The sequence below is a fragment of the Heteronotia binoei genome, chromosome 16 (genome assembly GCF_032191835.1).
Source record: "Heteronotia binoei isolate CCM8104 ecotype False Entrance Well chromosome 16, APGP_CSIRO_Hbin_v1, whole genome shotgun sequence".
NCBI classification, from domain to species: domain Eukaryota; kingdom Metazoa; phylum Chordata; class Lepidosauria; order Squamata; family Gekkonidae; genus Heteronotia; species Heteronotia binoei.
In genome coordinates this window covers 4,355,845-4,380,291 of record NC_083238.1, presented here as the reverse complement: position 1 = coordinate 4,380,291, position 24,447 = coordinate 4,355,845, and the positions used below count along the sequence as shown (strand labels likewise).

General features: G+C 45.2%; 1 protein-coding gene across 2 annotated transcripts in view; it reads right to left on the bottom strand.

Moving 5' to 3' along the window:
- LOC132585418 (histamine N-methyltransferase-like) overlaps positions 1-24,447 on the bottom strand; it is a 63,822-nt gene that overhangs the window by 24,013 nt on the left and 15,362 nt on the right. Inside the window, exon 5 of one of the 2 annotated variants that reach the window (XM_060257298.1) lies at positions 18,531-19,175. The exons of the other annotated variant lie outside the window; for it this stretch is intronic. Coding sequence (XP_060113281.1) covers positions 19,168-19,175 — 8 coding nt within the window. The 3' untranslated portion in view covers positions 18,531-19,167. Of the gene's footprint in view, positions 1-18,530; positions 19,176-24,447 lie in introns of those variants that run through there. 2 annotated transcript variants of the gene reach the window in all.

The following is a 24,447-nucleotide window of genomic DNA, read 5'->3' as shown; positions in this document are numbered from 1 at the left end:
GGTGGCAATCATTCAACAAAACAAATGTAGAAGCTATAAGAAACTGAAGGCAGTGTGCAATGTAGAAGATCACTTTGGATTGCAGAGAAAGAAGGAATCAAACTGTTCGTATAGAAAGGGTCTTAATTCCAAAAGCCAGTTTGGTGTAGTGGTTAAGTGCATGGACTCTTATCTGGGAGAACCAGGTTTGATTCTCCACTCCTCCACTTGCAACTGCTGGAATGGCCATAGGTCAGCCATAGCTAAGAACATAAGAACTTAAGAGAAGCCATGTTGGATCAGGCCAATGGCCCATCCAATCCAACACTCTGTGGTCACACAGTGGCCAAAAAAAAATTATATATATACACACACACACACACACTGTGGCTAATAGCCATGATGGACCTCTGCTCCATATTTTTATCCAATCCCCTCTTGAAGCTGGCTATGCTTGTAGCCGCCGCAACCTCCTGTGGCAGTGAATTCCAGATGTTAATCACACTTTAGGTGAAGAAGTACTTTCTTTTATCCGTTTTACCACGACTGCTCAGCAATTTCATCAAATGTCCACAAGTTCTTGTATTGTGAGAAAAAGAGAAAAGTACTTCTTTCTCTACTTCCTCCGACCCATGCATTATCTTGTAAACCTCTATCATGTCACCCCGCAGGCGACATTTCTCCAAGCTAAAGAGCCCCAAGCGTTTCAACCTATCTTCATAGGGAAAGTGTTCCAACCTTTTAATCATTCTAGTTGCCCTTTTCTGGACTTTCTCCAATGCTATAATATCCTTTTTGAGGTGCGGCGACCAGAACTGCACACAGTACTCCAAATGAGACCACACCATTGATTTATACAGGGACATTATAATATAGGCTGATTTGTTATCAATTACCTTCCTAATAATTCCCAGCATGGGAATTTTTTATTGCAATCGCACATTTTCAGTGAGTTATCTACCACGACCCCAAGATCTCTCTCTTGGTCAGTCTCTGCCAGTTCACACTCCATCAACTTGTATTCATAGCTGGGATTCTTGGCCCCAATGTGCATTACTTTGCACTTAGCCACATTGAACCTCATCTGCCACATTGACGCCCATTCACCCAGCCTCAACAGATCCCTTTGGAGTGCCTCACAATCCTCTCTGGTTCTCACTACCCTGAACAATTTTGTGTCATCTGCAAACTTGGCCACTTCACTGCTCACTCCCAACTCCAAATCATTTACGAACAAGTTAAAGAGCATGGGACCCAGTACCAAGCCCTGCGGCACCCCACTGCTTACCGTCCTCCACTGCGAAGATTGCCCATTTATACTCACTCTCTGCTTCCTATTAATCAGCCAGTTTTTGATCCACAAGAGGACCTGTCCTTTTACTCCATGACTCTCGAACTTTCTAAGGAGCCTTTGATGAGGAACTTTATCAAAAGCTTTCTGGAACTCAAGGTAAACAACATCTCTCGGGTCTCCTTTGTCCACATGTTTGTTCACCCCCTCAAAGAAATGTAATAGGCAAGATCTTCCCTTACAAGGCAAGATCTTCCCTTACATAACCCATGCTGAGTCTTCCTCAATAACCCGTACTCATCAATGTGCCTACTCATTCTGTCCTTGATAATGGTTTCTACCAACTTTCCCGGTATTGAAGTCAGACTGACTGGCCTGTAATTTCCCTGATCTCCTTTGGAACCCTTTTTAAAGATGGGGGTGACATTTGCTACCTTCCAGTCCTCAGGAACAGAGGCAGATTTCAATGAAAGATTACATATTTTTGTCAGAAGATCCAAAAGTTCAACTTTGAATTATTTCAGAACTCTTGGATGTATGCCATCCGAACCTGGTGACTTATTAGTTTTTAATTCATCTATCAGTTGTAGGACTTCCTCTTTTGTCACCTCAATCTGACTCAGGTCTTTCAACACCCCTTCCAAAATTAGAGGGTCTGGAGTGGGCAAACACTTCTCATCTTCCACAGTGAAGACAGAGGCAAAAAATGCATTCAGATTCTCAGCCATATCCCTATCTTCCTTCAGTAATCCTTTTACCCCTTGGTCATCCAAGGGCCCCACTGCCTCCCTGGCTGGTTTCCTGTTTCTAATATATTTGAAGAAATTTTTGTTGGTGGTCTTTATGTTTTTTGCAATATGCTCCTCATAGTCCCTTTTTGCCTCCCTGATCACAGTCTTGCATTTGATTTGCCACAGCCTGTGTTCCCTTTTATTAATCTCACTTGGACTGGTTTTCCACCACTTAAAGGAGTCCTTCTTACCTTTTACAGCTTCCATTACTTTGTTTGTTAACTATGCAGTTCTTTTCTTATACCTGTTTGTGCCTTTCCTAACTTGTGGTATACATTTTATCTGAGCTTCTAGGATTGTAGTTTTAAATAGCCTCCAAGCTTCCCCAAGGGTTTTAACCGCATTAACCTTTTTCTTTCAGTTTCCTCTTCACATGCCTCCTCATCTCAGAGAATTTACCCCTTTTAAAGTTAAACGTGGTTGTGACGTTATGGTCACTGCTCCCAAGCGGTGCAATCACTTTTACATCTCTCACCAAGTCTTGGGCATTACTTAGGACCAAATCCAAGATCGCCCCACCCCTGGTAGGTTCTGAGACCATCTGCTCCATAGCACAGTCATTGAGAACATCAAGAAACTCAATCTCTTTCTCTTGACCAGAGCACATATTGACCCAATCAATCTGCTGGTAGTTAAAATCACCTATTACGACACGGTTTTTACGTTTAGCTGCCATCTTTAATCCTTCCATCATATTATTATCATCCTCTATCTTTTGATTTGGTGGGCGATCACAAACTCCCATAGTTAAATTTCCTTTTGGGCCCTCTATTTCAACCCAAAGCATTTCTAGAAGGGAATTTAATTCACTGACCTCAGTCTTACTGGACCGTATATTCTCTCTGACATACAGAGCCACCCCACTCCAACCCTTCCCTCCCTATCCTTCCGATATAACTTATATCCAGGAATCACCACGTCCCACTGATTCTCCTCATTCCACCAAGTTTCTGAAATTCCCACAATGTCTATGTTTTCTCCCAACACTAAACATCCCAAATCACCAATTTTACTTCGAACACTTCTAGAATTTGCATACAAACATCTATAATTTCCCAGGCAAGCTAGGCCCGCCAACTTCCTCCTGCTGCCTCGAGACTTTGGCAGACAGTCCATACTGTTTGTCAACATCACAGTGGACAACTCTGATCCATTACCCGGTAGAAAAGTAACAGCTAACCCTTTATCTCTTTGAGATGAGTCCTCCCGAACCAGAGACATTTCATCTCCTGTCGGCTTTCCCCCAAGATTTAGTTTAAAAACTGCTCTGCCATCTTTTTGATTTTAAGCGCCAGCAGCCTGGTTCCAGCTGGGGACAAGTGGAGACTGTCTGTCTCTTTTGTACAGCTCCTGCTTGTTCCAGAAACCATCCCAGTGCCTAACAAACTTAAACCCTTCCTCATTACACCATCATCTCATCTACACATTGAGACTTCTAATTTGTGCCTGTCTCTCCTGCCCTGCATGTGGAACAGGTAGCACTTCTGAGAAGGCTACCTTGGAGGTCCTGGCCTTAAGTTTCCTGCCTAGCAGCCTAAATTTTTCCTCCAGGACCTCACAACTGCATTTCCCCACATCTTTGGTGCCAACATGCACCACAACCACTGTCTCCTCCCCAGCACTGTCTATCAGCCTATCTACTACACGTGTAATGTCCGCTACCTTCGAACCAGGCAGGCAAGTCACCATACAGTCAGTACACGGTCTTGCCACCCAGCTGTCTACTTGCCTAAGGATCAAATCACCAACTACGAAGACCCCCCCCCCTCTCTCCCTACCCAGGGATGGTTCATTGGTGCAAAAGGATTCCTGCTCACCAACTGAAGAAGAGGTCCCTTCTGAGGGCGCATTCCCCTTATCCTCAGCACAGTGCCCTGTTCCCTCTCGACCCTCATGCTGCCTGGCAGCAACCGGGCTGCCACGTTCTGAGTGGGGCTCATCTAATACGCCCCCGAGAGTCTTCCCTGAGTGCCTAACTGACCATCTCTGCTTCTCCAGGGCAGTCACCTTGACCTCAAGGGTACGAACTCGTTCCCTGAGGACCAGGAGCTCCTTGCATTGAGCACACACTCAAGACTTCTGTCCTGTGGGCAGATAGTCATACATGTGACACTCAGTGCAAAACACTGGAAACCACCCCCGCACCCCCCAGTTGGCATTCTACCTTCATGATAGCTTTTTAAAAATATACAGTCCCCTTTTAAATCCTGTTTGTTTAAGTGGCTCCCCTTCTGGAGGTCAACTTACCTTATTGGGAGAACAAGGAAATTATTGGGAGAACAAGCTCTTGCAGGAGTTGTCCTTGAAAGCGCAGCTGCTGTAAGAGCTCTCTCAGCCCCACCTACCACACAGGGTGTCTGTTATCTGGGTGGGCGGGGTAAAGGGTTTTGTGACCACTCTGAGATTCAGAGTATAGGACAGGATATAAATCCAATACCTTCTTCAAAAAAAGAAAAAGGTTTTTTGTAGATCTCTCAGGTGAAAATCTCTGTAGGTCTGGAACAGATGCAGTTGTAGTTTAGACCCTGACTGTAGACAATAGAATGCATGGTATGTTTAGGATGTTTTCTGGATACATGTAGATGTTGATTAGTAGGTTTTGCAATGGGATCATATTCTATACAAGCCCAAGTGGAGTGCATGTGTCCTTTGCTAGTTTTTTGTTGGAGCTGAAGAGGGAGAAGGTGGCAAAAACCTTTTTAGCTTTGCTGGGGATGGGGGGATTGCTTGCTCCATCAGCGGCTGGAGGGGCTTTGCTTTGCCCTGGGTTCTTCCTTGGTTGCCCATTCTGCTTTTCATTTCCTTTTTTTGCTGGGGGGGGAGGGGGGAATCAGGAAAAGATAGTTCTCTTGTTACTGGAATGCTTTTTGTTTGGGGGAGTTGCTTGTTGCTAGTCTGCATGGCAGGTGGCTGTAACTCACCCTGGGCCCACCCTCTCTGCAAGCAAACTACAAGGCAGGGCCAATCAACCCGCCCTGCTCAGGCTTGGGGTCACCCACATGGCAGGTGGCTGATTCCCTGGGCCCACCCTCCTTGCCTCCACAGACAAGGTGATTACAAGGCAGAGCCAAGCCTCCTGCTCTGACCTGGCCCAGAAGCCACCCACATTGCAGGTGGCTGACTCCCTGAGTGCCCAGGTCCACACCAACAATCTGACTCTTATTGTGTTCTGACTCTTATTGTGTTTCCAAGTCCCACCCCAACTGAGAAGATGTGGTGGCTTAGATGAGAAAAGCCTAGACCATGCACAGTGGTCGTCATTGTTGCCATTCTTGTTGCCATCATCCTCAATCATCATCATCAATTCTTCATGAAAAAGCAAGCGAGAGTCTGGTTCAAAGCCAGAGACACAAAGCCCAGCAACAGAAAGAGAGAGCTCACATATGGAAAGGGTCACACCTTCTGCCACCCACAAACATCCTATTCCCAAACAAGGTTGGCCATCCATTGCCATCTTCTTACCAGTGGGGGAAGTGAAAGGGTATGGCTCTAGAGATAGGCTTGCAAATCCCCAGGTCCCAGCGGGGGTTCTTCCGCTTTCCTAGGCTCCTTCCCGCCCCCAGTCAGCTGGCCTGCGGGGGGAAGCCCTGCCCACAGAGGACCATGTGACTTTCCACCTCCAGAGGCTTCAGTCTCTGATTGAAAGGCTTCCTCTTGGGATGGTTTGTCTGTGTTGCTTTGAAGAAGTTGGCAGCAACTCATGAGTAGAGAGGCCAATCCCTCGCTTCAGAGTCGCCAGAAACGGGGGGAGGGAATTGTCTGCTGGGCACTTCATTATTCCCTATATGGAGATAGATTCTCATAGGGTATAATGGGGAATTGATCTGGAGGTTTTGGGGGCTCTGGGGAAGCTGTTTTTTAAGAAAGAAGCACCACATTTTCAGTATAGTATCTAGTGCCTCTCCCCAAAGTATCCCCCAGGTTTCAAAACAATTGGACCAGGGGGTTCAATTCTATGATCCCCAAAAGAAGGCACCCCTATCCTTCATGATTTCCTATGGAAGGAAGACATTTTAAAAGGTGTGCTGTCCCTTTAAATGTGATGGCCAGAACTCCCTTGGAGTTCAATTATGCTTGTCACACCCTTGTTCCTGGCTCCACCCCCAATGTCTCCTGGCTCTACCCCCAAAGTCTCCTGGCTCCACCCCCAAAGTCCCCAGATATTTCTTGAATTGGACTTGGCTACCCTATCTAGAGAACTCTATGGAGCAAGGGAAGAAATGCTGCATTATTTGGGGAGGTGGCCTTGCAGTGGACCTTGCTACCAGACTGAGTGAAATGAGATGACCAGTGGGTGATTTCTGGTGGAGAAATAGCCCCACTTCCAGTCCTAACTTCCCAAGCACAAGTTTCCTCTACTCACAGCCCACCCGTCAGTGGGGCTAGCCACGTGACCCTTGCCTGAACCCATCCAATTTGAACAGATGGACAGGGAACCTATGAAAGGGGACTTGTGTACCCTAGGGCTGGGGGTGCATTGGGAAGAATGGTCATTCGTAGTAGCCCCAGTAGCCAGTTTTGAAGTAGTATTGGGAGTCAGATGGCTGGCTGATCATGATCTCTATGTAAAGTGGAGTAGGCAAACAATTTTCTTCCCAGAGGAACAGTGCAAAGTACATACTTGGGAACCTCAGTGAGGGCTGGAACCCCTGCCTATGTACAAGAGGCTATATATCACTGAGGAGGTAGCTTCCATCCCCAAGGAGTACCGGGATTTAAAGAGGGTGTTTGAGGAATGAAAGGCAGATGAATTGCCACCACATAGCGCCACTGACTGTGCTATTGAACTCATCCCGGGTGAGCCTCTACTCAAAGCAAAGTTGTACTCCATGAGCCTCCCTGAATGGGTGGAACTACAGAAGTTCTCAGATCTGAACCAAAAACAAACATTTATTCAGCCAGCAAACTCACCTCATGCCATCCCAGTACTTTTCTGAAAAAAAGACCGGGGGGCTGAGAATGTGTACTGATTACAGGGGCATTAATGTGGTCTTGATGTCAAATGCCTATCCAATCCCATTGACTAAATACTTGTCGAGTGTGGTGACACAGGAGAAAATCTTTTAAAAACTAGATCTTCAGGATGCCTATTATTGGGTGTGCATACGGGAGGGAGATGAATGGAAAATGGCCTTCAACACCCTCCGGGGCCAATTCGAAAACCGAGTCATGCCTTTTGATTACAGGGAGCGCCTGGGGGGTTCATGGACTTGATTAACAAAGCACTAAGAGATTTTTGTATAAGGGTATGGTCATTTATCTTGATGACGTCCTTATCTATTCAGATGATCTGGACTCACATGTAAAATTGGTACAAGAAGTCTCAAAAGCATTGCACAAGCACAAACTGTTTACCAAATGCAAGTTCCATATGACAGAACTAGATTTCCTGGGCTACTGAGTATCAGGGAAAGGACTGGGGATGGACCTGGAAAAAGTATGGGCCGTCTTAGACTGGCAAGCCCCCCAAACTAGGTGACAACTAGTCTTTTTTGGGGTTTGCACATTTCTACAGGGTGTTTATCAAAAACTTCAGCAAGTGGCTCTGCCCTTAACAGACTTAGTAAAAACTAGTAGGAAAGGGCCAGAGCACAAAAAGCCAGGAGCCAAACTAGTTGATTTGGCATTCCAACACTTGAAACAGTTATTTACTAGAGAACCAATTCTGCAACACCCTGATGAGATTTAAAAAAAATGTGGTCCAATGCAATGCTAGCAGTGTTGCCCATGGGAGGGTGGGTGGTCTTTCTCCAAGAGGGGCCGGATGGAAACCTTCACTCGTGTGCTTACGTGTTGAAAAGCGGATGGCTGCTTTTACAAAGATGGAAAGTTATATCTCCCTGCTAACTTATGCAAAACAATACTGTTGCGCTCCCATGATAGCAAACTGTTAGCAAATTGGCTTTGCAAAGACCCCCCGCTTAATCCAAAGACAATTCTGGAAGCCAGGTATGTGAAAGGACATCTCTCAATATGTGAGTTCATGCCCAGCTTGCATCATGGCAAGAAAAAAGATGGGGCAAAGTCCTCGGGCAACTTCAGCCCTTGGAAACAGCTCAATGACCCTGGGAAATAATAGCCATGGATTTTATCACAGACCTTCCCCCCCTCGCAGGGGAAAACTGTCATATGGGTAGTAGTAGACACTTTTTCTAAACAAACCCACTACATTCCTTGCACATAGCTACCTATCGCAAGGAAATTAGCCACTTTGTTCTTAAAGCACATAGTCCATCTCCATTCATTCCCAAGGAAGATAATGAGTGACAGGGGGCCTCAGTTTGTTGTGAAATTCTGGAAAGCCTTTTGTAAATGTTTGGGTGATAAGCCTCAGCTCGGTTTATCACCCCCAAACTGACAGCTAAAGCAAGAGGGCCAATCAGATTATTGAACAATTCTTATGCTGCTTTGTGAATTACCAGCAGGATGACTAGGTGAGCCTCCTCCCATTTTCAGAGTATGATTACAATAACGGTATGCATAGCTCTACCCAGACCAGCCTATTCATGATTGTAGATGGCAACCAGGGGAAACCATTTCCTAAACTCCACAATGGGGGAGAAGGGATGTAGAAAAGCCTGCTTTTACTATGTGGTGGGAGTAGGCTTCCCAAACCTCCCGCCCTGGCAGGGGCCCCCAGGTTTAGCCCCCTTCTCTCCCGCTTTCCAAAAATCTGAAGCGGGGTGGGGGGTATGGCGTCTGGGAGCGATTCCGTTGTGAGCAGTTGCTTAAGGTGGAGAGCTCAGTTCCTCTGCACGAGAAGAGCCAAGCCGAGTCCAGGAACACCTTAAGAGACCACCAAGATTTTTAGGGTTATAAACAGCTTTCAAGATTCAAAGCCCCCTTCGTCTGATCTTCTGAAGGGAACTTTGGTTGCAGTCATGAACACAAAGGTAAAAGGGCCTCCTGGAGCGGGGCAGGGGGGGAGTGGTAAGTTAACTGCATACTGCCTAGCCCTTGTAGGATTGCCCCCGGCTTTCTGGCTCCTCTTTCACTTCCCAATCCCGGCATTTACACAGAGAACCTGCTGGGATCAATTTGCAGCTGCTTTGCATTCCACAGGCTTCCGTCATTCCACTTCTTCATAATCTTCTTCTTTTTGCACATTTACTTGGAAGCAAATCCCAGTGTTTCAGCTGAGCTTACTCCCTACTAGGCACAAGAAAGATCGCAGTGCCTCTGTTTCCTGCTGAAGAGAGCTGCCCCAACCTTGTGCATGCTGATTTGGGAGTGCTCTTTGAAGTAGGCATGCTGAATTAAGGCTGCTGTTGTAAGCAGTGTTACTGGGTGAACTTGCCTTCTGAGCTTAGGGCTGCCAATCCCCAGGTAGGGACAGGGGATCCCCTGATTTGGAGGCCCTTTCCCCACTTCAGGGTCATCAGAAAGCAGAAGGGGGGGGAATGTCTGCTGGCCACTCCATTATTCCCTATGAAGATCAATTCCCATAGAATAATGGATAATTGATCTGTGGGTATCAGGGCTCTGGAGGGCTGTTTTTTTTTTAGATAGAGGCACCAAATTTGTATCATAGCATCCAGTGCCTCTTCCCAAAATACCCTCCAAGTTTCAAAATGATTGGACCAGGGGGTCCAATTCCACGACCCCAAAAGTACCTCTATCATGTCACCCCGCAGGCAACATTTCTCCAAGCTAAAGAGCCCCAAGCCCACAAAGGTAAAAGGGCCTCCACCCCAATGTCTCCTGGCTCCACCCCCAAAGTCTCCTGGCTCCACCCCCAAAGTCCCCAGATATTTCTTGAATTGGACGGCAACCCTAGGTGGGAGAAACTTGTGGGTCAATGGACTGAGATTCAATGGAACATAGCATGAAAACTTAGTTGATCTCTAAGGTGCTACTGGACTAAAATCTAGCTCTTTTATGCTCTTAAATGTTTTACTCCATACTGATATTTGGCTGGGTTTTCTAACGCTTAGTGGGTTTTTTCACTATTTATTTGTAAGCTACCTCAAACACGTTTGCTGGACAGATGGCTAGAAATGTTCTAAGTAAATGAATTACATAAATGTACTGGTACTAATTAATAATATTAAAAGTGCCCTCAAGATGCAACCAACTTATGGTAGTCCATCAAGGTGTTTTCAAGCCAAGAGATAAGAACATAAGAGAAGCCATGTTGGATCAGGCCAACGGCCCATCCAGTCCAACACTCTGTGTCACACAGTGGCAAAAATTTTTATATATACACACACACTGTGGCTAATAGCCACTGATGGACCTATGCTCCATATTTTTATCTAAACCCCTCTTGAAGGTGGCTATACTTGTGGCCGCCACCACCTCCTGTGGCAGTGAATTCCACATGTTAATCACCCTTTGGGTGAAGAAGGACTTCCTTTTATCTGTTTTAACAGATGTATAGAGGTGGTTCATCCTTGCCTCCCTCTCTAGAGCAAGCCTGGTCTTCCTTTGTGAGGGCTGACTCTGCTTATCTTGCAAACACTGACAAGCAACAGGCTAGTCTGGACTATTCAGGCTTCCAAATACATTTATATCTTGCCTATTTCTCTTACCAGATTCATGGTGGTGAGGATCTGGTTTCTGTATGCTGGTCTGCCATCCAAACACTGACCAGCACCAAACCTGCTTGGCTTGAACAAGATTCCCATAGCACATGCCCTCTAGCCAAACCCTGGGATTGTGAAGAACTTGAGGCATTTGAAGATTGTGCCCTCTTTTTCTGCTACACCTCTTCATTAAACTGGCTTTGATTTCAGTAAATCTTTGAGATGCAACCCTTGTGGGACAGGAAGGTATAGCATCCCTATGCAGTCCTCTCCTCATTTCCAGGTGCAAGACAGTACTTTGAGCTGAAAGCTTTGAGCTGAAAGCTAACATAAGGGAGACTGTAGCTGTCTTTTGCCCAGAAAGTTCTTGAGGAGTTGGCACTAGAGAAAAATAAAGAGCTGAAGCTCACTGCTTCTGTAATCCTATTTTCAGCAATGACTTCACAGTCTGGAGCATAATTACATCAGCAACATGAAGGCTTCGTGTGCACTGAACACGCAGAACACCCTGCTTTGTTAAAGCCTCAGATTTACCCAGCAAATTAAAGTGTTACTTTTTCTCAACGCTCTGATTATGATGCTTCTCTACTGAGTAGAAAAGAAACATTCCACCTGTGCTTATCTTCCTTCTTTTGTATTCCCCTATTGGACATGGGCTACTTCTGAATGCTGCAACTGTTCCCCAGAATTATTCCATTTATTAGTCTGTAGCCTCTATGGCCACAGTTCAAATCTAATTTGCTATTTTAAACTCAGACATCGTTGAGCAATAATCCATTGAAAATAATCTGGCTCAGTCTGCTTCTATGTAATCACTAGACAGTCTGTGAGGAGATGTCGGGAAGACAAGGAACAGGAAAGAAGGCTAATGCCTGTCAGTGTGACTTCTCTATGTCAACTATCAGAATTGGGCAAACTGGCTTGCATGCCAAAAGAGTTTTGAAGTCCACATGACACTGTCTCTCACACATAACTGTTTTCTTAAAATGGAAATCCACCAGTGTCACTGTCTGCACAGGCAGTCATGATTTCCCAGTATGAATGCTAGTGCAAAATGGATGTGTGTGGTATAGTATTATGCTAACTGGTACTGGTATATGGCATACATATGTATGAAGGGAGAGGGGGTTATATATGTAAAAGCAGTCTCTTCTTTCAGGAGGTATTTATTTATTTAGCGGGTTTTCATTCCGCCCTATTTTGCAAACGGGCTCAGGGCACATCACAACAGGTGCATGGTACAATAGTTATAATCAATAGTTCAATAATTAAAACAATTAAACTAATTTCAAAGGATGTCAAAGTAGTCTGAGGCCTGAGGGTGCACTTGAACTAAACTTTTCAAATAGCCATACAGTGCAATCCCAAGCAGAGTTACACCTACCTGTGGGCCAAAATACATGATACATGTCCCAACAGTCAGTTCATTGATTGCTGCATGACCCAACATGTAGTCACATGTATGATTGCTGGAGCTCATCTCAAAGTGTTCTGTTGCTCTGTTCAGCTCAGAAGGACTACAAAGTGGAAGGAGAGAGCTTCAGACTTCCCTCCCAAGCTATTTTTGTCAGTGGAGTTTTGAATCCTTAACAGCAACAAAGATTAAATCTCATGAAACTTTAACTTGTCAAGAGCACTGCTCTTAGCACAATAGGGGCTGCTTTACTGTTCCATAGGTGAGGGAGGTTAAGAGGGTTTCCGTTCAGTAGCAGCTGCAGCCCTTTTGGATGGACTACCTAAAAAAAATGCAGGAGGTCTCATCCCCTGGGTATTTTTAGGTACAGGAAAGGTTGAGCCACTTAAAAGGGTATTGTGAATTGATGTGCTGTAGTGGTGAATCAGTTTGTTACTAATGTAACAAACACAAATTTGAGCAGACTTCGGAGGATGCTAGAAGACAGGAGGGCCTGGCGTGACTTTGTCCATGGGGCCACAAAGAGTCGGACTCGACTGTGCAACTGAACAACAAAGTGGTGAATCTTACAATCTACAGTTGATGCATTTACTGTTTATGGTATCCTCTGTGTATCTGGAAATCACTGGGAGTGTATAACACACAAGGGGTGCGTTCAGACGTACCATTAGTGGCAACACATCTCCGTCTCGCTGACGGATTAAATGTGTTCTTTCAGACACCCACATCTAGCAATCGAGCGTCATCCAGGGTCATCCCAGCTTGCTGTGCCTCAATGCCGCATTAATTTGACAGCGCAGAAAGTCCGGCCCTTTTTTTAAAAAGTGGCACAAGATTGGCTTTTTCCTGTTTGGACAGCTCATGCGCGATACTGTCCCTTGGAATGTTTACCGCCCCTCCCACCTTTTTTTTTTTTTTAAAAAAGCCCCAGCAGACATGCGCATTGCCAGATCATCCGGGAATCTGAGGTGACGCTTCTGCTTCTCCAATCAACACAGGATCAGAGGGGGGGGGGGTGTTATCCCACTATTCAGAACAGGGGGAAAAAAAATTTCAATGTGGAGGATTTCCAGATATCATTGCCACTGCCAATTTCTAGGAAAGTAATTTCTGGCAGTTCCTTGGTTTGAATTGGCAATGTTAATTCCGGAAACTTTCCCCCCTTCCCCCCCGCCTCTGAAGCAATGTTTGATTTCCCACCTCCAAACAGTTGTGCGCATATTCAATGGACCCCCCCCTTCCAGAAATCACCATCTGATCATGCATGCTCCAAGGAAAGAGCGTGATAGTATTGGATGTCTGATCGCTCAACAACAGAATGAGTCGCATTCTTGGATGCTCGTTTGAATGGCCCTGCATCGAATCAATATTCAGCGGTTCAAATTTGAGCGCTACACACCCGCTTTTAATGGTACATCTGACTGCACCCAAGAGGTATATAAATATTTAAAATAAATTAATTTTGTTCAGTGCTAGATTTTACAAGAGTAGACAGCACAATAATTTCACCAGCTACAAAATAGAAAAGAAAGGCATCCTCTAGATTTCTCCTCTGGATTATGGATAGTTTCATGTCCACCCAAGATTCACATTCATGGCTACTGCTAATATAGGCAAGCCTGAAGCTGAGCCCTAGCTGATTCATTACTGCTCTTTCCTTAGCTATCAGGTTTGCCTATTGACCTTCTCTTACTCATTTGCTTTAAAATTATTATTATTATAATCATTATTATTAAATTTATATGCCACCGCTTGCTGCCAAGTGGACTCAAGGTAGCTAGCAACAGCTTTGTGGATAGTGCCAGCTGAAGTGATAAAGATAACGGCTAAAACAGCCAAAGAAAAATGGCTATCTTACAATCATCTACTAAAAATACAAAGTGGAAAAACAGAACTGAAAACTGCAGAAGAACTGAGTTACAAATATGACTGGTTTCAAATGCAACAAATAAAAAGTTTGGGGGAGAATGATATCAAAACTGAAGGAATAAGGAAGGAGCAAACAGAAATGGAAAGAGTTCTGCTTGGAGATAATGAGAAATTAATTTCAAAAGTATACAAATTACTCTTACAATGGTCTACAGAAGATGAAGTAGTGAAATCTCAAATGATAAAATGGGCAATTAATGTAAAAGAAATAAAGATGGAATCTTGGGAATATTTGTGGAAGAATTCTATGAAACTCGCAACATGTCATAGTATTAAAGAAAACTGTTTTAAGATGATATATAGATGGTTTATGACTCCAAAAAATTAGCAAAGATGAACAACAAGATGCCAGATAGGCGTTGGAAATTTAAAAAACATGAAGGTTCTTTCTACCATATGTAGTGGACTTGTGAAAGGGCTAAAATGTTTTGGCAAATGATTCAGCAAGAGATTTCTAAGATTTTGGGATATGAATTCAATAAAGTGACAGAGACTTTTCTGCTGGGATTACAAATGGAAAAATTTCCAAAAGAAGACAGAACTTTAATATGGTACTTGCTCTCAGCTGCTAGGACATTGTATGCGCAGCTGTGGAAGCAAGAAAAAATACCAGAGAAATGGGATTGGATTACAAAAGTTATGTCATGGAGTGAAATGGACAAATTAACAAGAAAATTAAGAGACTATGATTTGGAACTTTTTAAGTTGGAGTGGAAGATATTCAGAAGATACGTAGAAAAAGAGTGGAAAATAAAAAGACATTGGACAATCTTTGATAATGATTAAGGTTTTTAAAATAAAATAACTTTTGGGTTTTTCTTAACAGTTAAGGGTACCTTTAATATTTGTTTCCTTTAAGTAAATAACACTGGCGGGGGTCAAGTAACGGGGGGAGGGGTGGGGGAAAAGTAAGATATGGGGTAGAAAGTTTTTTTCTTTTACTTTAAGTTTTTTATAAGTTGTAGATATAGTTTTGCTACCATATGTTACTAATAAAAATTGTTTATTCAGAAAAAAAGGTAGCTAGCAAAGGCTAAAATATTAACAGATAATAATTAAAGCATAATGCAAATGAAAGTAAAAGGCAGCCCACATAAACAAACCTAACTAATGCAAAGCAAAATGGAAGACCTCTGCTTTGTGGAACTTAGATAAGTCCTGCAGACACCACATACTATCTGACAGCTGGTTCCACCAGGATGGGGCCACCACAAGGAAGGCCCTCGTCCTGGTGGATATACCAGGCAAACATCCTGGAGGCCAGGCACTACAAGCAGGTTGTAGGTTGAAGAACAAAAATGTTAGAAGAGGTGGCCTGCCAGGTATGAAGGTCTCACACAATTTAGGGCTTTAAAGGTAACCACCAGCACCTAAAATTTGATGCAGAACTCAATTGGCAGCTGTTTCAAGTCAGGAGGATAGATATGATTTCTCCAAGGAGAACCTGTCAGCAATCTTGCCGCTGCATTCTGGACTGCCTGTGATCTCTAGAGCACATTCAGAAGCAGCCCTACATAAAGTCTAGGTGGGAAGTGACAGTGGCATGTAGCTAGGTCAGAATGGAACAGATATGGACGCAGTTGCCAAGCTTGGCGCAACTAGAAAAATGTCACTGCTGACACTTGCTTGTCAAGCCAGGCCCAAGCACTCTTAACAGAGTCCAGTAATGAAAATTAGACGCCATCAAGAGTTGGGAGCTGAAGTCCCACCCCCTGCAGGAGTCCAGACCTCCCCAGCCAGATGATGTCTTTATTAGATGAATTCAACTTCAACCAGCTCTGCTTCAAACAACAAACCAAGGTCTCAAGGCAACAGGCCAGATCTGCCAGTGCAGTGCAGAGCAGAACCAGTAAATTTTTTGGATTCAAATGTGCCACCCCAGACATTATATCCCCTACTGACTGACAGGAAAGGGGAGATGAGGTTAATCCTTTTTTTTTAATGTTTTGCTCTGAAATTTTCATCTTATTGCTCAATGCCTGTAATGAATGTGGAGGCAGATTCTCAGCTGAACAAAATGTAGTTATGAAAATCCTATAGGAATCGGTTTTTAAAAGAAAAATAGATAAATGCTGTTTAGTGAATGGGGATATTTGTGTTATATATATAATCTGGGATCAGAATCCTTCCATTCCACAATGTAAATCATGCAGAATGCCGTATCCTAAAGTAAATTACAAATCTCCTGTTTTTCCAACCCCAAACTCTCCGAATGTTTGCCATACAACTTCTCCGTGGTCTTGGGCTGTGTTCACCTTGGTATGTCACCAGTTGTTCAGGCATGGCATGCTCTCATTTTCTTTTAAAATCACATTAATTACATCATAAAATCTTAGTGTGTGGTTATAATAGTTATCAAATGGTATTCAGTACTTGTAAAACTGACTTCTTTTTTAATGGGTATTAATTGCAAATGAACTATTATGTGCTCTGTTGTAATGTTATACATAGCATTTTACAGTGGTAGCTACATGGAGTCTACATTTTCAGAAGGGCCATCACTCTGACAATCAGATATTGCAGGCCAAAATATATCCTTCTTGTGGATATAGGATGCTGGGCTAGGGCAGATTTCAAGGAGGGGCCACAGCTTAGCACTAGAGCATCTGCTTTGTATTCAGAAGGTCCCTAGTCCAAGCCCTGATATCTCCAGTTAGGAGATGTCAAAGACCTCTGCTTTAAACTCTGAAAAACAACTGCTAGGGCAAAGTAGGCAGTGCTGACCACAACGGACCAAGTATCTGATTCAGTATGACGCAGCTTCTCAATGTGTTCTCAATTCTGCTCCTTCAGAAGTTTCTATCTGTGCTGTATTCCATGGCTTTCAATCCCTACAGTTCATTAGGTTGATGATGCTAGTAGCAGGAGGCCACAGAAGAGTGCCAGGTTGTGTTGCCACCAGTTTGTGAACCTGGCTCTGTTCTACCCAGGTCCTGACCTCCATCCTTGACTACAAACTTATGGCCCACCATTTCACCCATCTGGGGATATATGGGACAACTTTGCAGTGGCTAGTCTCATTTCTCCATGGTCAAGGACAAAGAGTGGTGCTTGGGGAGAGGAAACCACTGCATTACCATTTGGTGTGTGGCATCCATCAAAGTGCAATCTTCTCCCCATGCTATTTAATATCTATAGGCACCCCCTCACCCAGATATTCTGAAGCTTTGAGCAGGATTGTTACCATGTACACTGATGACACCCAGCAGTAGCTGATGATGGACAGATAGATGGATAATGCCCCCCCCCCCCATATTCTAGCTGAGGGTTTGAATGCCTTTATGGTTAAAGCAGAGTCAACTGAAACTGAATCCAACAAAGATGGAGGTCCTGTACCTGGGTCATGGGTGACTGGGTCAGCAATCTGAGTCTCAACTCTGGATGAGGTGCTATTAACACCTGGGCCAACAGTAAAGAGTCTGGGTGTGATCTTGGATGCCTTACTATCAATGGAGGCCCAAATCACAGCAGTTGCAAGATCTGCATTCTTCTGTCTGTGGAAGGTCAGGTAACTGGTTCCTTCCTTTCCCTCCATGACCCCACAATCCATGCAACAGTCACCTCTAGGCTGGATTACTGTAACTCGCTTTATGCAGGGCTCTGTTTAGACTGATCCAGAAACTGCAGCTGGTTCAAAATGCAGCAGCTCATGTTCTTACAGGGACATCACTGAGAGCACACATACATCTGGTGCTGTGTCAGCTGCGCTGGCTCCCAGTTGAACTCTGGATCAAGTTCAAGGTCTTAGTTCTTACGTTCAAAACTCTATGTGGATTGGGACCAATATATCTGCAGGACTGTCTCTCCCAACACAGCCCCTGAACGATCTTGCACTCTTCCAATCTGGCCATTTACTGGCCATACCTAGCCTCAACCAAAATCAGAGTCTTTTCAGCTCTTGTGCCAGCATGGTGGAACACTCTCCCTAGTGAGATCCAGGCCCTGCAGGATCTAATGCACTTTCTCAGGGCCTGTAAAACAGATATGTTCCACCAGGCCTATGGTCAAGATGGTGACAATCCATCTATAATGGCCTTTCCCACTCTGCTCTGCTGAGATCTGCCTTAGCAGGCCACCATAGCTGCTTCCTCACCCATCCACACGCCTTGTTTTGTTCAATCTGCAGCTATGCACAATCTGGAATGTCATTCTATTTGTTAAATTATTCAGCTGGCACCTCTCAAGGCTTTTAATATTCTTATATTGTATGTATTTATATTGTATTATAATTGTTTTTATAATCTATACCCTATTTTAAATATGTATGTTCGAGAATGTTGTAACTTGCCCTGAGCCTGCTGCACGTGGGGAGGGGGGAGGGCTAAAAGTGTGACAAAAAAAATATTCCACAGTACTGTACACCAACTCCGAAGCTGAGTATCTAAGTGTTGTAGCAGGCACACACCAAGTACTATCACATACCTTTTGGAGAATGTTGTTTTGCATGTGTATTCTCAATGCCACATTGGTTAGATGGTTTTTATAGCTCAAAATCCTGACCAGGTACTTGTATCTATGGTTGTATGTATGTCAGCTGCTATTAAGGTAAACATTCAATTCAAAGTGGCCAAATGTCAGACCCAGAACCAAGGAAAAGACAATTGAAGTTCAAGATCTTTATTCCAGCTTCATGGGCATACACACGCGTTGTAGGAACTGACCTTCCCGCCAGTCCCTCCAACTTATAAACCTTTGCCCTGACCGTTATAATTCAAGCTAAAGCGGGGGTTTTGCGTGGGGTTTCTACTAGCTCTCATCACCACAGATGTCATTATCAGTTTGTGGGTCGCATCCCCTCCAGCCTTTGGCCTAGGTTGCATAGCAACTAACTAGCTCCCAGACATACCATCCTTCCTCCGGATAAGCAGCAAGCAACGGGTTACATCAAAGGCAGCATAGCTAACACAAGCAAAGCATTGTATACTGGATACATATGACAAGAGGAATGAAATAGAGTGACTCTTGACATTCTGCCCCCCCAAGACCTCCTTCCACCTGGTTTGTTGGGATGTTTGCTGTAAAAGTCTTTAATTAACACTTTACAGTTTGTATCTTTGGAGCTGACCCATTCAGCTTGACTTAAGGGGATGTGAGTCCATTTGATAAGATAAAACAGTTCTCCATGTTTAATCTTGGCATTGAGAATTTCTTACACTTTATGATGAATCTGACCACGAACTAGAGTCGGGGGTGGTGGTTCCATCTGGGGGTGCCAAAGCGAGGGTCCATGGTCCTTCTTCAAATAGCTGGCATGAAAACAAGGGTGGACATGTTTAAGGGTTTTTGGCAGTTCCAGTTCAACAGTTACCTTATTTATAATCTTTTTGATTGGGAAAGGCCCCAAATATTTCATCCCTAATTTTTTACAGTTGTGTGCGTTAGGTAAGTGCTTGGTTGAAATATACATCTTATCGCCTACTGCTAAGTCCCAAAGTCCAGAATGTTTTTAATCATATTGGGTTTTGTAGGCATCTTGCGCCCTCTGCAGTTGTTTGCTGATAACTGTCCAGCCCCCAGCTATGTCTTGCCACCATTCTGCAAAGTCTGTGGGAGTAGACGAGGGGGGGGGCGAGCTCAGAGAACGGCTTGCTCTCATATCCATACACCGCTTGGAAGGGACTTACTTTGGTGGCACTATGCACATTGTTGTTATAAGCATATTCTGCAAAAAGCAACAGGGCTACCCAGTTGTCCTGCTGGAAGGACGTGTAGCAGTGTAAAAACTGCTTGAGCACCGTGTTGGTGCGTTCCATCTGTCCGTCCATCTGTGGGTGGTAGGTGGAACTGAGCCCCTGCTCTATCCCTGCAATTCACACAAGTGTGACCAGAATTTGGCAACAAATTGTGGGCTGCGGTCGGAGACCACCTTAGCAGGAAAAGCATGTAGCCGAAAGATGTGTTGAATAAACAATTGGGCCAGTTGCTTAGCCGTGGGGAGTTGTTTGCAAGGCACAAAGTGAGCTTGTTTAGAAAAAGTGTCCACGACAACCCAGATGTCCGTTTTCCCCATTGAGGGAATCAGTTATAAAATCCATGGATATACACTCCCAGGGTTGTGAAGCAGGGAAGAGGGGTTGTAATTGTCCCCCCGGTAACCCCCCCTCTTTTTTGCCATGACACAGGTGGGGCATCGCACTGTATATTCCCCCATATTATTCCGCAGCCCCAGCCACCAAAATTGTCTTTGAAGCAAATGCACTGTCTTTACAAACCCCAAATGCACCCTCCCCCCACTTGGAGTCATGTGCTCTTTGGTTCACTTGTTTACATGGGGGGGGAGCATGTAGAGTTTCTCCCCTTGGTGCCAGAGCCCATCTCCCACCTTTGCTAATTGTAGGTCCTCCTTTGGGGGATCATTGAGAAAAGCTTGTTTCAATTCTCCTAGAAACCCATCAGGGGCCGCTCCCTCTTTTTGGCTTTGCACATGCGTAGTCACCAATGCACTTAGCTGGGAGGGAGTGAACAGTGAGTCAATAACCTCCTCCCTCTTGCTGTCGTGTTGAGGGAGGCGGGACAATGCATCCGCCAGGAAGTTCAGTTTCCCGGGTATGTGCCCCAGTTTGAAATTGAACTGCCAGAACAGTCGCGCCCACCGCACTTGCTTATTGTTGAGGATACGAATGGCAATGAAGGCGGCTAAATTTTTGTGATCTGTCCATTGTTCGAATGGCTCTCACGCACCCTCTAGGTAGTGCCTCCATTACTCAAGGGCTAGTTTGATAGCGGAGGCTTCCTTGTCCCACACTGACCAATTGCATTCGGTTGGGCTGAATTTTTGGGACAAGTATGTGCCATCTGGCCTCTCCTGGAGCAATACGGCTGTGCGGGTGACGTCGCTTGCATTGCACCACAAACCTTTTGTTTTCATTGGGGTGTATTAGGCAGGGCTCGGATGTGAATTGGGCCTTCAGTTCATCAAATGCATTCTGGCACTCTCCCATCCACGGGAGACTGGAGCTACCCTTTGTAGCTTGCGGCTCCTTCCCCCTGGTTTTCAACAGTTCCATGAGGGATAGGGTGACCTTGGTAAAGTTATTGATGAACTCCCTATAAAAATTTGTGAATCCGAGGAAACTCTGGAGCTGTTTGCGGGTTCAAGGGGGTTCCCATTCCACTACTGCTTGTGCTTTGGTTGGGTCCATTCCCAGTCCTTCTGTGGAGATGCGGTACCCCAAAAAATCAAGCTCTGTTTTGTGGAATTTGCACTTGGAGAGTTTGGCAAAGAGCTTGTGTTCGTACAGGGTTTGGAGCACCTCCCTCACCAGTTGGATATGCGATAACAGGTCTTGAGAGTATATCAAAACATCATCTAGGTAACGGACCATGCCCTTATATAGGTATTTTTGCAGTACCTCAAGGATTAAGTTCATGAATACTCCCGGGACCCCCTTAAGGCCGAACGCCATGACCAGGTACTCGTACTGGCCCAGTGGCATGTTAAAGGCAGTTTTCCATTCATCCCCTTCTTTGATGCGCACCCAGAAGTAAGTATCTCGAAGATCAAGCTTGGTGAAGATTTTCCCTTGGGAGACCTCCCCTAGGAGGTCCCGTATAAAAGGGAGGGAGTACGCATTACTCATGGAAATCGCGTTCAAGCTGCGAAAATTGGTGCAGAGCTGTAAACTGCCATTCTTTTTCTTTCTGAATAATACCGGGGCGGCATGGAGGGATTTGGCAGGTCATATGAACCCTCTACCTAAGTTGAGTTACAGAAATCTTTGCAACTCCTCCCTTTGAATATAGTTTGGCTTTGGACAGTGGCTCTCCCTCCACCAGTTCAATGGCACAGTCAGTGGGTCTGTGTGGGGGAAGCTCGTCCACCTCTTGGGCATCAAACACCCCTTGCAAATCTTGGTACTCGGGGGGCAAACTGGGCACTTTGACCTCGGTGACACAGAGTTTTTCGAGTTGGGGAGGGTGATGTGGGCCCCATTCTTTGTTCCACTGCTGACTCTCGCACACCGGATCCAAAAAGCAAATGGCACTCCCGCTCCACTGGACCAGCGGGTCATGATAGGCCAGCCATTCCAGGCTGAGAACGTCTTGGAACTTGGTGGCCAGAGTGATAATGAGTGCAGGGTTCCCAATGTTCCCCCACCCCCAGGGCACACACTTTCGTTCCTGTTCTACATGGCTCCCCCTTCATTGGGCTGCCATCCATCTGCTCAAATACATAGGATTCTTGAAGGGGCACCGTTTTTAGTCCTAACACTTCCACCAAGCTCGGGGATAGTAAATCTTTGGAGTATCCCAAGTCCTGTAGAGCCCTGATGCAGGAGAACTATTTCATAACAGGGTTCACTAAAGTTATTTATTTATTTTATTTATTTATTTATTTATTTATTTGGGATTTATATCCCGCCCTTCCCACAAGTGGCTCAGGGCGGCTGAGTTATGGGTACATAATACAAAGTCCTGAATAATCTCACCCGTAGTGGCGCGGCTGTGGCTCTGACCTGCTGTTGCGCGCTCCTCACAGCAGGTCTGGGTCATTTCCTGACAACTGGGCCCCTCCGTTCTCCTCCTCAGATTCCTCAGGGATTGGCTCCCGGAGTTGCAACATTGCTGATTTGGCCTTGGCCATTGGGGCGCCAGTGCCACCGATCTTCTTCTTCGCCTTTGGCTTCAGAGACGTGGAGGTCCTTGGTACCTTCGGCTTACTGGGGCACTCGCTGGTGATGTGATTCTCCCCCCCACACACACACCTGAAGCATAGGTTTGCTTTGGCTCTCCAGTCGCACTCCTCACGGGATAGTTGCTCCAGGGCTTGCTTGGGTAGGCTGGGACAGGGTGTTTTCTCCCAAGCTTCTTTCAGGGGGGGGCTTGTTGTTTCTTATGGAGGGCAATCATCTTGTTGAGGTCCTCTATCTCACAAGCTAACTGAATCCACCTGACCAAGTCTCACAGCTCCCCCACCGGGTCGCTGCCTGTGGGTGGGTCACCTCCCATGGGGGCTCCCCCCCAGTGGGAATCAGGGACCTCTCTCCCCTCTCAGGGGCTTGTTGGAGGGGGGCAGCCACTATCAGCTCCCCCATCGCCCGCTCTTGCCAGGTGAGGTTCTGCATCTCTTGGATCATGAAGGTGTGCATGGTTTGCATCTCCTCACGGAGCTGACCACTTTGGCTGGCTAAAACTTCTTGCTCCCACTCTGTGGTCGTGTCCCTGGACCCGCCAGTCCGGGGATCCTCACCTCAACTTTCATCGCCCTGGAATCTCCACAGGTGGTAGGAGCGTTGTAGTCCTGAGAGTCGGTGGTACTGTGGGGAGTCCTTTCTCAGATCTCCGATAATACTTTCCCAGAAATCCATAGAGCCCCAGTTCTTTCTCCGCACCGTCATGGTGACCAGGGTAACCCACGGCCCCTTGAGCTTCAGTTCTTCCTCACCGTCAGGTTTGGTAATCCCTGTAGCCTGGTCCTGTTCACCAGCCATCGTGAGTCTGGGATTAGGCTAGGCCAGGGTAATAGGGAGTTCCGACAAAATGTCAGACCCAGAGCCAAGGAAAAGGCAATTGAAGATCTTTATTCCAGCTTCATGAGCATACACGTCGGAACTGACCTTTCCGCCAGTCCCTCCAACTTATAAACCTTTGCCCTGACCATTATAATTCAAGCCAAAGTGCACCAAGCTAAAGCAGGGGTTTTGTGCAGGGTTTCTACTAGCTCTCATCACCACAGGTGTCGTTATCAGTTCCTGGGTTGCATCCCCTCTAGCCCTTGGCCTTGGTTGCATAGCAACTAACTAGCTCCCAGACATATCATCCTCCCTCCAGATAAACAGCAAGCAACAGGTTACATCAAAGGCAGAATAGCTAACACAAGCAAAGCATTGTATACTGGATACATATGACAAGAGGAACAAAATAGAATGACTCTGGACACCAAGATTGTTATTGAGATGGAAACAGGAGCATTTGGTTTTTCTTGGACTTGGGGTAGACTGACATTTACGGTAGTAGTCAACCAGAATTTTGAAGTCCTTATTCAGTATTTCCTCAGTCCTTTCAATTTTGCTTTATTGCAACTGCCATGTCACTGGCAAAAGACAACTTCCTGGATATCATATTAGGAATATCAGAGATGTACAGATTGAAAACAAATGGAGCAATGACTGAGCCCTGGGGAAGGCTGTTATTCAGTTTCTTCTGCTTGCTGATTGGCTGATCCATAATTACTTGGAAAGTTCTATTGCTCAGCACATTATTTAAGAGTAGAAATAATGTTCTGCTTGGGAAAACTTGTACAGCAGACAAGTTTATACAGAAGGATGAGGTAGGTTGATAGGACGTGTGCTAGCCAAGAAACCGCAAGAAGTTTGTAATCACTGACAACATGTACTTCCCCAACATTTACTATGATTGTGTGAATGTCATTGTGGACGTTGGTCAATACTAGCTTCACATTTTCAATGTTACTTCAGGCTTAAGTCAGTATGCCATAGGTATGATGGTATGTGATGCCAATAACATTATATCCCACAATTTTCACTCTACGGTTCTATGAGCAAGAACTACATCTAT